Below are 12,957 nucleotides of genomic sequence, written 5' to 3'. Positions count from 1 at the left end.
CATGGGCCCCATAGCGGCCACGTGGTGTGCCGATATTAAAGGAATGCCACTGACTGGGGGAGCCGGAGCCCTAGGCAGATGCCTAGTCTGTCTGCCCCTTATGCCAGCCCTGGCTTTAGTTCCTATGAAACACCTGATGGGTTAATAAACTTTTTGGATACGATTTTGAGTTTGAGGGGTGCTGTTTTTAGAATAGTGTCACCTTTGGGTATTTTCTGTCACACTGGACCCTCAAAGGCACTTAAAATGTGTAAATTTTGTTGGAAAAATTAGAAATTGCTGATCAAAATTTAAAGCTTCTAACTTCCTAACAAGAAAAAAAATTATATTTTGAAATTGTGCTGATGTAAAATAGATATGTGGTAAATGTTATTTATTAATTACTTTGTGTGACATAACAAAGTTTTTAACTAAATTTCTGATATTTTCGCAAATAAACACAGTTTATCAAGTCATATCAAGCAAATGTTACCACTATCATGAAGTACAATGTGTCACACAAAAAAATCTCTAAATCACTGAGATCTGGTGAAGCCTTCGGTTTTACCACATAAAGAGACACTGGTCAGAATTGAAAAAATTGGCCTGGTCATGAAGTTCAAAATGGGCATGGGATATGAAGGAGGGCTTTTTTTGCTAACACCACATTATAAAAACCCTCAACACATAATAGATAAGTAAAATAAAGAATGGTGGGCATATATGGGGCTGTCATGGTTTAAGGAAACAAAATTACCATTAAGTGTAGTTACCGATGTTTCTCCACTTTTGGCTTCTTTATTTCCCCCTTTCCAGTAAGTTATATGGTTAAGTGTCATACAAAACAACAACTCATATCTCAATAAACAAACAAACAACTGCCCTCATAACATCTGTGTTGTCAGGAACATGAAAGAGAAGGGTACTTAAGGGGTTATTTTCTGAACAGGTTTTATTGGCCAATTCTGTAAATATTTTACTGATAGAACCTTTGTGGCCACTGGTACCACGTGTGTGTGTGTGTGTGTGTGTGTGTGTGTGTGTGTGTGTGTGTGTGTGTGTGTGTGTGTGTGTGTGTGTGTGTGTGTATAAATACACAGCTCTGGCAAAGATTAAGAGACCACTGCAAAATAGGTATATTTTTGAGTAAAATGTAAATTGTTCTTTTATTCAATAAACTTCTGACAACATGTCTCCGAATTTTCAAGCAGTACATTTTCTTTATTTCTGAAAATGAGAAATGGTCCAAACTAAAAAAAAACCAGTGCATTCAGACCTCAAATAATGCAAAGAAAACAAGTTCAGAATCATTTAGAAGCAACAATACTAATGTTTTAACTCAGGAAGAGTTCAGAAATCAATATTTTGTGGAATAACCATGATTTTTAATCACAACTTTCCTGTGTCTTGGCATGCTTTCCACCAGTCTTTCACACTGCTTCTGGCGCAAAAACTTAGGCTGGTTTCACATTTGCGGTTGTGTCCGCAGCGTTTGTGCCGCAATTATCCGCATGTGTCATGTATTCCTATCTTTAACATTAGGGACGCATGTGTCTGCGATCGGTTGTGTTTTGCCACTTTAGACGACGCATGCGTCGTTTCGTCGTCTGCGGTTTGGCGCGGTAAACGCTACATGTAGTAATTTTATAGGCGTTAATTTGCCGCCTAGAAACGTATGCGGTTGTTAGGTGAAGGAATGCGGCAAAAAAACACATTGCTGTCTATGTGAACGCATGTGTTCGCAAGCACATGCGTTGGATTGTGTTTGTAAACGCATTCGTTGCACCACAGAAAAACATGTCTAGACACTGATTAGCCACCCCCCACATACAAACTGATAAAGGGACGGAGTGGGCATTGGCAGGTCACTACCCAGCAGACAGAGAAGCAGAGCAGATGCAGGCAAGAACCTTGGAGGAAACAAGACACTGAACAATGTGAGTATATCCTAGCCAATGTCTTTATTTTCTATTTTCTGTCTCTATATGTCCTAATTTCTGCCATTTTTTTCTTTCTGCATGCATCAGAATGTCATCTTCTTCTGAGGAGGAGCAAAGGCCTGGGCCTGCACAAGCCGAACATGTCAGTGAAGTGAGTACTCACCTCCTCAGATTGGTAAGTATTCACTGTCACATCTACACATATGACAATTTTTTTCCCTTTTTTTAGAGCACTTCTTCCACCGCAGCAGAGGCTGAGCAGGAGCATCAGGGTCACGGTCGTTTGGCAAGGTGGCAGCGTGTACGTATACGTATTACTTTCCTCTTTCTTTACCTTTTTCTTCTTGCCTCCTTTTTTTTCTTGACTTTCAATATTTATGCCAGTTTTCTGTCTCTGTTTTCTTTCTTTTCCTTATGTTAATGTCTCCTACATTAATGTCTTTATTTATTTTTTAGGTTCCAGAACGGGATGAGGACCTCATTGAAAATGACCTCTTAATCTCCCTGGTCCATGAGCGAGTCCCGTTGTGGAACACCCGGGTTCCGCAGCACTCGGACAACGTGACGATCCGGCGGCTATGGAATGAGGTGGCCAAAGCGATGTGGGATGGCTGAGAGAACACCCCGACTTGGGTCCGAAATGTATTTTGTAAGTAATGCAATGTGGTGTGCTGCAGCAGTGACCTTGGCCGGGATCACACAACTGTGTGTGATGAGAGAACATCTCAGGAGTTTCTCTCATCACACACAGTTGTGTGATCCCGGCCAAAAGTGCATTCTCTAACAATTCTTTTTTGTTTTTTCAACAGTGTTCAAAGTCAAAACACGTTGGTGTTCGATGAAGGATCGCTTCAACAAGGACCTTCGTCAAGAGAGCCGGGTTCCTAGTGGTTCTGGAGTAAGGATCGGAAAATATAAATACCACCGCATCCTGGCAATTTTGAGACCGGTCCTTGCCCAAAGAACGTAAGGTTTTTTTTGTGTATTTGGTTGTGTTGTATTGCCTCAATCTGTTTGTTTCTATTCCACAGGAGTTGGCGCTTAACTTTTGTAAATGTTTGGTATTAATTTTTTTTTCTTCTTTTTTTCACAGCACATGGAGCAGCCCTCTTGACCCTGGTTCTGGAGCGGTCCTTCATCAGACAGCCACAGACCCGTCCCAGCCATCCAGCAGCGCTGCAGCAAGTGGGCCTGCCACACAGACCAGGAAGCTGGTCCATCAGGTGTTCCCCTTTCCCAGTCCTCTGCCTCTGCCCCTTTTTTGGGGGGCTCTTCCCGGCAGCGGCAGAGGGCCTCGGACAGGTCACTCATGCCCGAATTTTTGCACTTGAGTTCGGTCTTTCATGATGGACTCTAGGCGATGGGTGACCGACTGGATACTGCCATAAGCCATATGAATACACGTATCCAGGAGGGTACCAAAAGCCTTGACCAAGTGAAAGCCGACCTCCAGAGGCCAGCACATCATTTTTTTTAATCAAATAGAAAAGGGCATGTCGGAAAACCTTACTCCTGCTCTCCAGCTTAGTGTCATGCAGGCCTGCAATGCTGCTTACGTGCAGGCTATGCAGCAAAGTCGATATTTTCAGCAGACAGTGGCGGCATATCCACCTGTGCCTACACTGTCACGCTGGACCTCAATGCCGAGCTCTGCTGCATACCACTGCACGGCCACCTCCATTCCAAGCACTGCTGGACACCACTACAGCACCACCACCATGCCGAGTGCTGTTGGACAGCCCACCGCCATCACCATGACAACTGCTGCTCCTGCTTGGACCTCCTCCACTGCCACCACCATGCAGCAGCACCCGGATCAGGACAGGTCGGCCACTATCACCAGGTCACAGCAGCAGCAGCACCCGGATCCTGGCATGCTTTTCAGCACCAGAATGCAGCAGCAGCAGCAGCACCCGGATCCTGGCATGCTTTTCAGCAGCAGCACCCGGACCCTGGAACGGCCTTCCCCACCACCACAACCATGCAGCGGCACACAGACCCTAACAGGTCGGCCACCACGACCAGGCCGCAAGAAATGAGCCCACAGAGGCTCCCCAGACCGCAGCGCCGATCCCAAAAAGGGAAACAAAATAAAAAACAAAGGATGATCTCAATTCCTCCCCCCTCACCTCCCAATGTGTCTGTAATGTCAGGTTTGTCTCACCCATCCAGTGTGTCTCTGCCCTCTCATGCATCAAGCCCCATCCCCGAACTCCCAGACCCCACTACTTTAATTGCCCCTTCTCCTGCTACCCCTGCGTGGTCCACAGTTAGCCAGACCTCACAGCTACACACACCCCATTTCCGTCACTCTACCCCAAGCAGGAGCAGTTAAATTAATTTGTTTGTTAAAAAATAAATACAATGTTTTTTGCCCCCAATAATGTTTGGTTAATTGTGTATTTCGCCGCCGGCAACACACACCGTGCGCCGAATAAAACACTACGCCGCACACTTTATTTTTTTGCCAACACATAACTTCAGTTGTTATTAAGTAGAACACTGCACCTTTGTGTGTTTGGTATAGAGCTATGAGGTGGCAAAAAAACTAAACAAAATTACTATTTTCGCCATAATCTCTTCAGTCTGATTAATGTGTGTTGCAGACTGAAGAGAAACTTGCAGTAATACAAAGCAGAACTATACTCAACAGGTCATGTTTCAAAAAAATAATTATTTATTACAACTGACCTGGTGAGTAGAGAACTGGCGTGTATAACCTCCATTTTTTTCTTCAGTGTACGTAATCTATTTCACACAAACTGAAGAGACGATGGAGGTCATACAAGGCATATCTATACTCACCTGGACATGTGTCAGAAATAGTGAATTCATGAGGCTGTTATTTGTGCATCATGAATTCATTATTTCTGACACCTGACTTGATGAGCATAGATCTGTTTTGTATTAAACCTCCATCGTCTCTTCAGTCTGCGTCCAATAGATACTGCAGAACAGAATCAGAACATAATAACGTCAACTACCTTACTACTAGCAACCTTAGTGGTTTTTAGAGGAAATACATAGGAGACTCGGTCAAGATATCAAAACACGTAGTTTATTAACCAAAAATATTAGTAACATTTAAACCATAACTGGTACAGACCCAAACCCAACAGGACATTTTACACAACAGTCTTGCCATGCCACACGTCCAATATCAGAATCAAAATAGACAGCAAATTGGTCCCACATGTGGCCAACTTCAACAGTTGACCGCAGCGGGTGATGCTGGTAATCTAGCAATGGGTTTGCACCTGGTTCATCCTGTTCAATGTTGGGTCGCTCCTTAGCCATTATGTAATTGTGGAGAACCACACAGGCTTTGACCACCTCATCGACTGTCTCCATTTTTAGATTAATGGCTGTCGCAAGAATGCACCATTTTGAGACTAGAATCCCAAAGGTACACTCTACTGTTCTTCGGGCCCTGGTCAGTCTGTAGTTATAAATCCTTTTAGTGTGGTTCACGTCCCGACTGGAATATGGCTTCAGTAGGTTTTCACACATCTGAAAGGCCTCATCCCCAACCATAACAAATGGCATTGGTGGACCTTGAGTGTTGGGAAGAGGTGGCAGTAGAAAATTAAAATTTCTTCCATACACACGTCAGCCTATATCAGAGTTCTTGAAAGTCTGTGAGTCATTGCCACGGCCAAAAGCTCCAATGTTCATGGCGATGAAGCGACAGTCCACATCTGCTATTGCCATGAGCACAACTGAAAAATATTTTTTGAAGTTGAAGTTCTCCGATCCAGTTTTGGCAGGTTTGATAATGTGTATGTGCTTTCCATCCACCGCTCCCAAACAGTTGGGGAAATCACACACACACCAGAATTTTTCTGCAATTTCAATCCACATGTCCTCTGTGGGTAGGGGTATAAACTCATTCCGGAGAACATTCCACAAAGCCCGGCAGGTGTCCGCAACTATTCCAGACAGGGTGGAAATTCCAAGCCGGTACTGAAAGTGGAGGGATGATAAGCTCTCTCCGGTTGCCAGAAATCTGAAATAAAAATAAAATAAAATTACAATCAATTCCATTTATGGTGGTGTTTAGCTAAGGACATAAAGGAAAATACAAATAATACATGGCAGACCAATAATAATTATGACTGGCATTTGTTTAGAATTATTACGTACCTTGATGTAACCAGGAGACGTTCCTGTGCTGGAATTGCTCTACGGAGCTGGGTGTCCTGTCTCCGGATGGCTCCTTGGACACGACAAAGCAATTCCCGGAAAGAGTCTTGAGACATCCTGGTATATTCCGGGAATTTGTCTGGGTTGGCATTAAGCTCGCCATATAGCGTGTGATAGGCTCCACGGCTCTCCCGGAGTTCAATAATGGGGTGTCTTCAAAAACGCCTACGCCGTAACCTTCTCTGTCGTTCTCTATTTCTTTGTTGCTCCCAAGCAAACGCACAGGCAAGAAATAACTTGATTCTTAAATCCAGGTTGAAATAAAAGCTCTCCATGCGAAGATCCATCATGACACAGGATAGAGTAGCAAACTGTGAAGATTTCAGCAGTCCAAGGGTATATATAGATATCCCATAATGCACGCCCACTGTAGTCCCATTGGCGGTGTCTGTTTATCTAGATTTTGTTCCTGTTAAATTTTTCACCATGTGTGCAGGAGAGGGGAACATAGCTAAAGCAGGAATTAAAACATAACTTTTAATAAATATAAATAAGAAATGTGTGAAACAAATGTCACCAAAAACGTGTCAATAAAAAGTACCACTAAATATGTTCAAATTTGTGTACTATATGCAGATAAACACTAATGGATAAACTTCAGGACACTGGCAGTGGTCCAGTGTTCAAATGTTTAGACCAAGGAACCTGGTTTAGTGACAAAAAAAACCAGCATAAACCAATGGTACTTGTAAAGTACCCAAATCAATAATAAGGTACCCTGGTTGCATTAATATTAGCAGTCAATCATATACTGAAAAGGAGGGGGTACAGATAATGGGAGATTAAATAATTATGGAACAATCTCACCAATTATTGTCGAGGATGAGAGAGCCGGAACCCCAGTGGTGCTTCTATGACAAGTCCGTTATGTCGCACGACTTCAGGAGACAATTCCCTGTCAATCCCTATGGGGCTATTTTTGATCTCAATCCCCGAACTCCTGCCCTTACAAGGACAGTCCACAGCTACCCCTACAAAGTAACAAGCCCTGCACTCTCCCTAAAAGGTCCCAACGCGTTTCTTTGCAAGCAGGATCATCAGGGGACTAGCTTGCTGGGAGATAAAGTGCTTCAGTGCTAAAAATAGAGCTGCCACCCTCTATGCTGGACTGCTAATATTAATGCAACCAGGGTACCTTATTATTGATTTGGGTACTTTACAAGTACCATTGGTTTATGCTGTTTTTTTTCTCACTAAACCAGGTTCCTTGGTCTAAACATTTGAACACTGGACCACTGCCAGTGTCCTGAAGTTTATCCATTAGTGTTTATCTGCATATAGTACACAAATTTGAACATATTTAGTGGTACTTTTTATTGACACGTTTTTGGTGACATTTGTTTCACACATTTCTTATTTATATTTATTAAAAGTTATGTTTTAATTCCTGCTTTAGCTATGTTCCCCATATTCAGGTAGGATCATGTGATTTATCACATAATATTATTTTTTGCTGTTTTCGCTCACCATGTGTGCAGGAAACGCAAACGCATGCAAAACGCATGGAAAAGCGTGGAAACGCTGTGTTTTTTTAAACGCATGCGTTAACGTATGCGTCTAAAAACCGCTACGTTTGTACACATTTCCATGCTGTTTTTCCTGCATTTGCGGTTGTGGATTAAACGCTGCGGATTCTAACGCAAATGTGAAACTAGCCTTAAGCAGTTCTTCTTTGTTTGATGGCTTGTGACTATCCATCATCTTTTTGATTACATTCCAGAGGTTTTCAATGGGGTTCAGGTCTGGAGATTGGGCTGCCTATATATGACAGGGTTTTAATGTGGTGGTTTCTTAATTTTTGCCAGAGTTATGTATATACAGTATATGCACATACTGTGTATACTGCCTTTGTGGCTCTGGACTAGTTTTCTGTACTTTTTAGTACTTAGCACATGTGTAGCTTGTGTGTTTCATTAACTGCACTTTGATGTTGTTATCAGTGTTGTATATTGTTGTATATTGTTACATAAACATTTTCTCCTTGTTGTTTGTTGGTTCTATATTTGTTATATGGAAAGTGAATGTGGTGGGATAGTTTTGAGTATTTTTTTGGCGGTTGACCTCTACTAGTCTTCACTGAATATTTCATCAAGTATAAATAAATATTTTATATTTCGCAAAAGTTTAGTGACAGGTACAGTAAAACATGGGCCTATAAAGTGGCGAAGTGAAAGTTGAAAAGAGCATAAACCTAGTGGTCTAACATAATCTATGAGTCCCTGCTTTGCTATATATGTTGCTACCAGTGCCTTCATTGATTCCTACTTGAAATTTAGTACAATTTGTATTGAAATTTATAGAATGGTATAAATATTATAATCATTAAACTAATTTCAAGGTTACGTATAATTTCCGCTTTATTCTTGGCAGATAACTATACCAGCCGATCAAGGACACATCTTACATTTTCAGATTTGACCGCACTTGATCATACTATCATACCGGATATATATGAAGAACTTGACAATATCCCAAATTTATCCTCAGCCCTTCACAGTAAAGATCTACCATATGATGCTTTTGAAAAGCTTCTATCTTCTGATTCATCGCAGACTGTTATGAAAAACAAAAGTAACAGAATTGATCAAAGAGCCCACACAAGAAAGACGCCATATTCATGTTCAGAATGTGGGAAATATTTTACACAAAAATCAAGTCTTGTTGCCCATGAGAGAAGTCACACAGGGGAAAAGCCATTTTCATGTTTAAAATGTGGAAAGTGTTTTACAGTTAAATCAAGTCTTGTTAACCATGAGAAAAGACACACAGGTGAGAAGCCATATTCATGTCCAGAGTGTGAGAAATGTTTTACACAAAAATCACATCTTGTTGCACATGAGAGAAGTCACACAGGGGAACAGCCTTTTTCATGTTCAGAATGTGGAAAATGTTTTACATTTAAATCAACTCTATTCAAACATGAGAAAAGACACACAGGTGATAAGCCATATTCATGTTCAGAGTGTGGGAAATGTTTTACACAAAAATTATATCTTGTTGAACATTGGAGAAGTCACACAGGGGAAAAACCATTTTCATGTTCAGAATGTGGTAAATGTTTTACACAAAAATCAAGTCTTTTTAATCATCAGAAAAAACACACAGGTGAAAAGCCATATTCATGTTCAGAATGTGAGAAGTGTTTTACAAAGAAATCACATCTTGCCACGCATGCGAGAAGTCACACAGGGGAGAAGCCTTTTTCATGTTCAGAATGTGGGAAATGTTTTACACAGAAACACTCTGTTGTCACACATCAGAGAACACACACAGGGGAGAAGCCATTTTCATGTTCAGAATGTGGGAAATCTTTTAAAAAGAAATCACATCTTGTTTCACATCGAAGAATTCACACAGGGGAGAAGCCATTTTCATGTCGAGAATGTGGGAAACGTTATACACAAAAACATCATCTTGTTAAACATCAGATATGTCACGCAGGGGAGTAGCAATATTTGTGTTCAGTGTGTAATAAAATGCTTTGCAAGTTTTAGTATGCAGCCAATATCAGGGAGGCTTGCAGTCCCAGTTGTAGTTAAATAAACATTATCGGGCTGTCTACCTATGCATAATCCCTTCTCCGGCCTCTCATTCAACAAATGAACTGAAATACAAAATTTGTGGGTCGCACCTGTTCACCCTATATCTTTATTATGGTAAGTAAAGGCCTCCCCTGCCCTTCCCTTTCCCCTTACTCTTCAACAGACTTACGAGGTCCAATTAAATTTACAAAAGATGTTCTTGTAAAGCACTATAAACTCTTTTCCTTTTATCTTCAATGAAACTCCTATATCTTTATTATTTTTTTCAACATTTCTCATACAGCATGTGTACAGCTTTAGTTCTTCCTAGATCATCAGCGAGCTTGTTCTAATTTGCAGACAAAGTTGATGCAAATATGAGAACCATCTGGTCTCCTTTTAGAACTTTAAAATCCATAGTTAATCTCCCTAAGCAAGAGCATTATCCCTATTACAGAAAAGGCATTTAACTTTTTCCCTTTTTAACTTTATTCAAGTTTCTATCCCCTCCACCTTTCAGCAGACATGTAGGTGATTCCCTTCTACTAAAGGGCTTATTTCAGAAATATATTCTATCATAAATGACTCCCTACCCTCCCTGGTATCCCAATACATGTATATGATTAAATGGGCTTGCAGTCCCCTATTTGGGAAGAGAACTCGCTCTTCCTACATAGCAAACTATTTGGGCATGAGTTACTGCTGACCGTAGATGTATCAGTAATCACAGTTACAGTATATTTGTTGTGCTCAAAACTTGCCATCAGCACAACAGAGTTAAAGTAGTTTTACCGCAAACAAACTTGATTTTAATCAATACATCTTGGAATAATAATAAGGTCCACAATTTGGATATGTTTAAAAAATGTTCCTGTGCTTAGATAATCTTATAAATGTGCCCCTGAATGTACTGTGTGATGGCTGTGTCTGGCTGTGCTGGAACATGTCCTGGTCATACCACAGCCCCTGGGTAGGAGTGCAAGCAAAAGAGAATACAGAAAGGACAGCAGGGGATCACAGCTGATTCTTTCTTTGAGGTAAAACATTTTTTAAAAACAGGCAAGGAAATATTTAACCTCACAACAAGAATAAGCTGTGATTAGCAGGATCACATTTGTAAGATTATCTCAGCACAGGAACATTTTTTTAAACACATCCAATTGTGTAAATTCTTAATATTCCAAGATCTACTGATTAAAATTGACATTAAAATTATTATTGTTTGTGAGAAAAAACTTAAGTGTGATTAATCTCGAAAAAAGCAATGTGGGGAGGGTCAGTAAAGCAGAGCTGACAGTGCTATGAGAGAAGAGCTGATTAAATTGTTTATAATGTGACACAGCTAAACTCAGCTGTGCTGCTCCCTGAAGTTGGCTTGAGGAATGGGAGAACATGAATGAGTGTTATAGGCAAAACCATCATGAATGAATCTTCCCCAGAAGGGTAAACTTTCGTTTCTGATTACAAATGTTGATCAGACTGTATTTAGAACAATAATTTTACACATTTACATAAGAATTATCAGTTTTGTGACTTTCCTTAGTAAAGAAATAACCAAAGTGGAACTACTGCACTTGGATGTGTGCATTTTTAATATGATACAATAAAGAATTTAAGCTAAAACTTTGGATGCTGGATTTTACACAACCAGGTATGGAGCTTTGTTAATAATTACACAGCTATTAGTCTCACCTCGTACATTTCACTGTCATCTAACATTTTTACACATGTTAACAGATAATGAAGGGTTTCACTTCATGAATCTCCACTGCATATTTGTCATAGTTTTATCAATCACTTAGGTAAACTTATTGACAGATACCTTTACAAAGACAGGCAGTTTCATATGTCCTTACTTTATCCCACCAGGTTTAGCTTATTTAGCTTATTCCTGACCGCCCAGTGTAGGTAAACTTTAGCGCCTGCTGGGCTTTGTGCATCAATGACGTGTATCAACTGTCTGCTGTGCGATAGCACTGAGAGGTGATATCATCAGGACCTAATGGTATCAGAAACGTTACGCCTTGAATCCCGGTCAGACGCCTCTCATCCAGCCAAAGCAGACCTCACACTTTGCACTGATGAGGGGCAGTACTCATAAACACAGTGTTGCCAAATTGAGATTATGGTTTGGCTCTATCCTGTCATGTGGCAAGGCTCATTAAAGGGTCGATTTTGACTTTTAGGATCGCTACTTCCAATAGGTGGCACTAGAGTTCTAGTCCTCTTCCTCTCTGAAGAGACAATTTGCATGTTTAAATCTCTAAAATATGTGATTCATACTGAACGCCAGGCAAAAGATTCCCTATAATGAGGCAGATGGAAGCATTGTGGTTGCCATCTGGCCTATGATCTGGCAGTGTCAATCTTTTTAGCTGTGCATAAAAGTGTGGTCGGCCACATTGTGCATTTCTGAAAAGGACACGGCTGAACAGAGGCCAGGCGGAGTCCAGAGAAACTCTGCTGTCTCACTTTAGTGAATGGACCCCTCGGGGATTTCATCTGAAGCACATTCAGTGTCCACATGTTTGGCATTTCTGTAGTGATTGGACTCCACCAATTTTACAGTGCGTGTCTCCAGAAGCACGAACTGGACACAATGTATGAGCAGCTGAGCACTGCAATGTACTGGAATGGAAGTTTTGCAATTTTCGCTTAGCAACATCCACTGCTGCTTTTTTCTGGAACATACCCATGGAGTCAAAATCGTCACTACACCTGTAAATAAATTACAGGAGAGGGTGTAATTTCCAAAATTAAGTCACCTAAGGGAGAATTCTGCTCTTCTGACACTTAGGGGCTCTGTATATGTAGGCTGCAAATTATTCTGCAATTTTTTTTTTACAAGAGTCAAATAGCGCTCTGTCCATCTCGAGACTCATCATGTGGCTAAACAGTACTTTACAGCCACATAGGGCCATGTTCAACAGAAATGGTGTGACACATTTTGGTTCGTTCCATTTTTACTCATTTCTCCTTGTAAAAATGTAAAATCTGTGGCTAAAACAATTGATCACCTCATCCCTAGATGAATTCAATGAGGTGTAGTTTGGAAAAAGGAGACACTTATGGGGGTGGTTCTGCTGTTCTGGCACCTGAGGGGCTTTCCCAGTGGGTCAGGGTACCCACAAACCATAACATCAAAATCTGCACTGTAATATGGTGCTCGTTCCCTTCTGAGCTTTGCACTGTGCCTCAAAATACATTATCGACCACTTCTAGGGTATTGGTGCACCTCAGAGAAATTGCATAATAAATTATACATTTCGGTTTCACCTATTACCCCTTTTGAAAACTACAAACTTGGGGTCAAA

The 12,957-nt window shown here is 41.0% G+C and overlaps 1 protein-coding gene across 1 annotated transcript in view; it reads left to right on the top strand.

Moving 5' to 3' along the window:
* Positions 1-11,273, top strand: part of LOC143767369 (oocyte zinc finger protein XlCOF7.1-like) — a 73,648-nt gene extending 62,375 nt beyond the window's left edge. Inside the window, exon 7 of the mRNA XM_077255655.1 lies at positions 8,493-11,273. Coding sequence (XP_077111770.1) covers positions 8,493-9,571 — 1,079 coding nt within the window. The 3' untranslated portion in view covers positions 9,572-11,273. The remainder of the gene's footprint in view (positions 1-8,492) is intronic.
* The last annotated feature ends 1,684 nt before the right edge of the window (positions 11,274-12,957 follow it).

The sequence above is a fragment of the Ranitomeya variabilis genome, chromosome 4 (assembly GCF_051348905.1).
Source record: "Ranitomeya variabilis isolate aRanVar5 chromosome 4, aRanVar5.hap1, whole genome shotgun sequence".
NCBI lineage: Eukaryota > Metazoa > Chordata > Amphibia > Anura > Dendrobatidae > Ranitomeya > Ranitomeya variabilis.
Note: the sequence above shows the minus strand (reverse complement) of the source record. Positions and strands in the feature narration are given on the sequence as shown.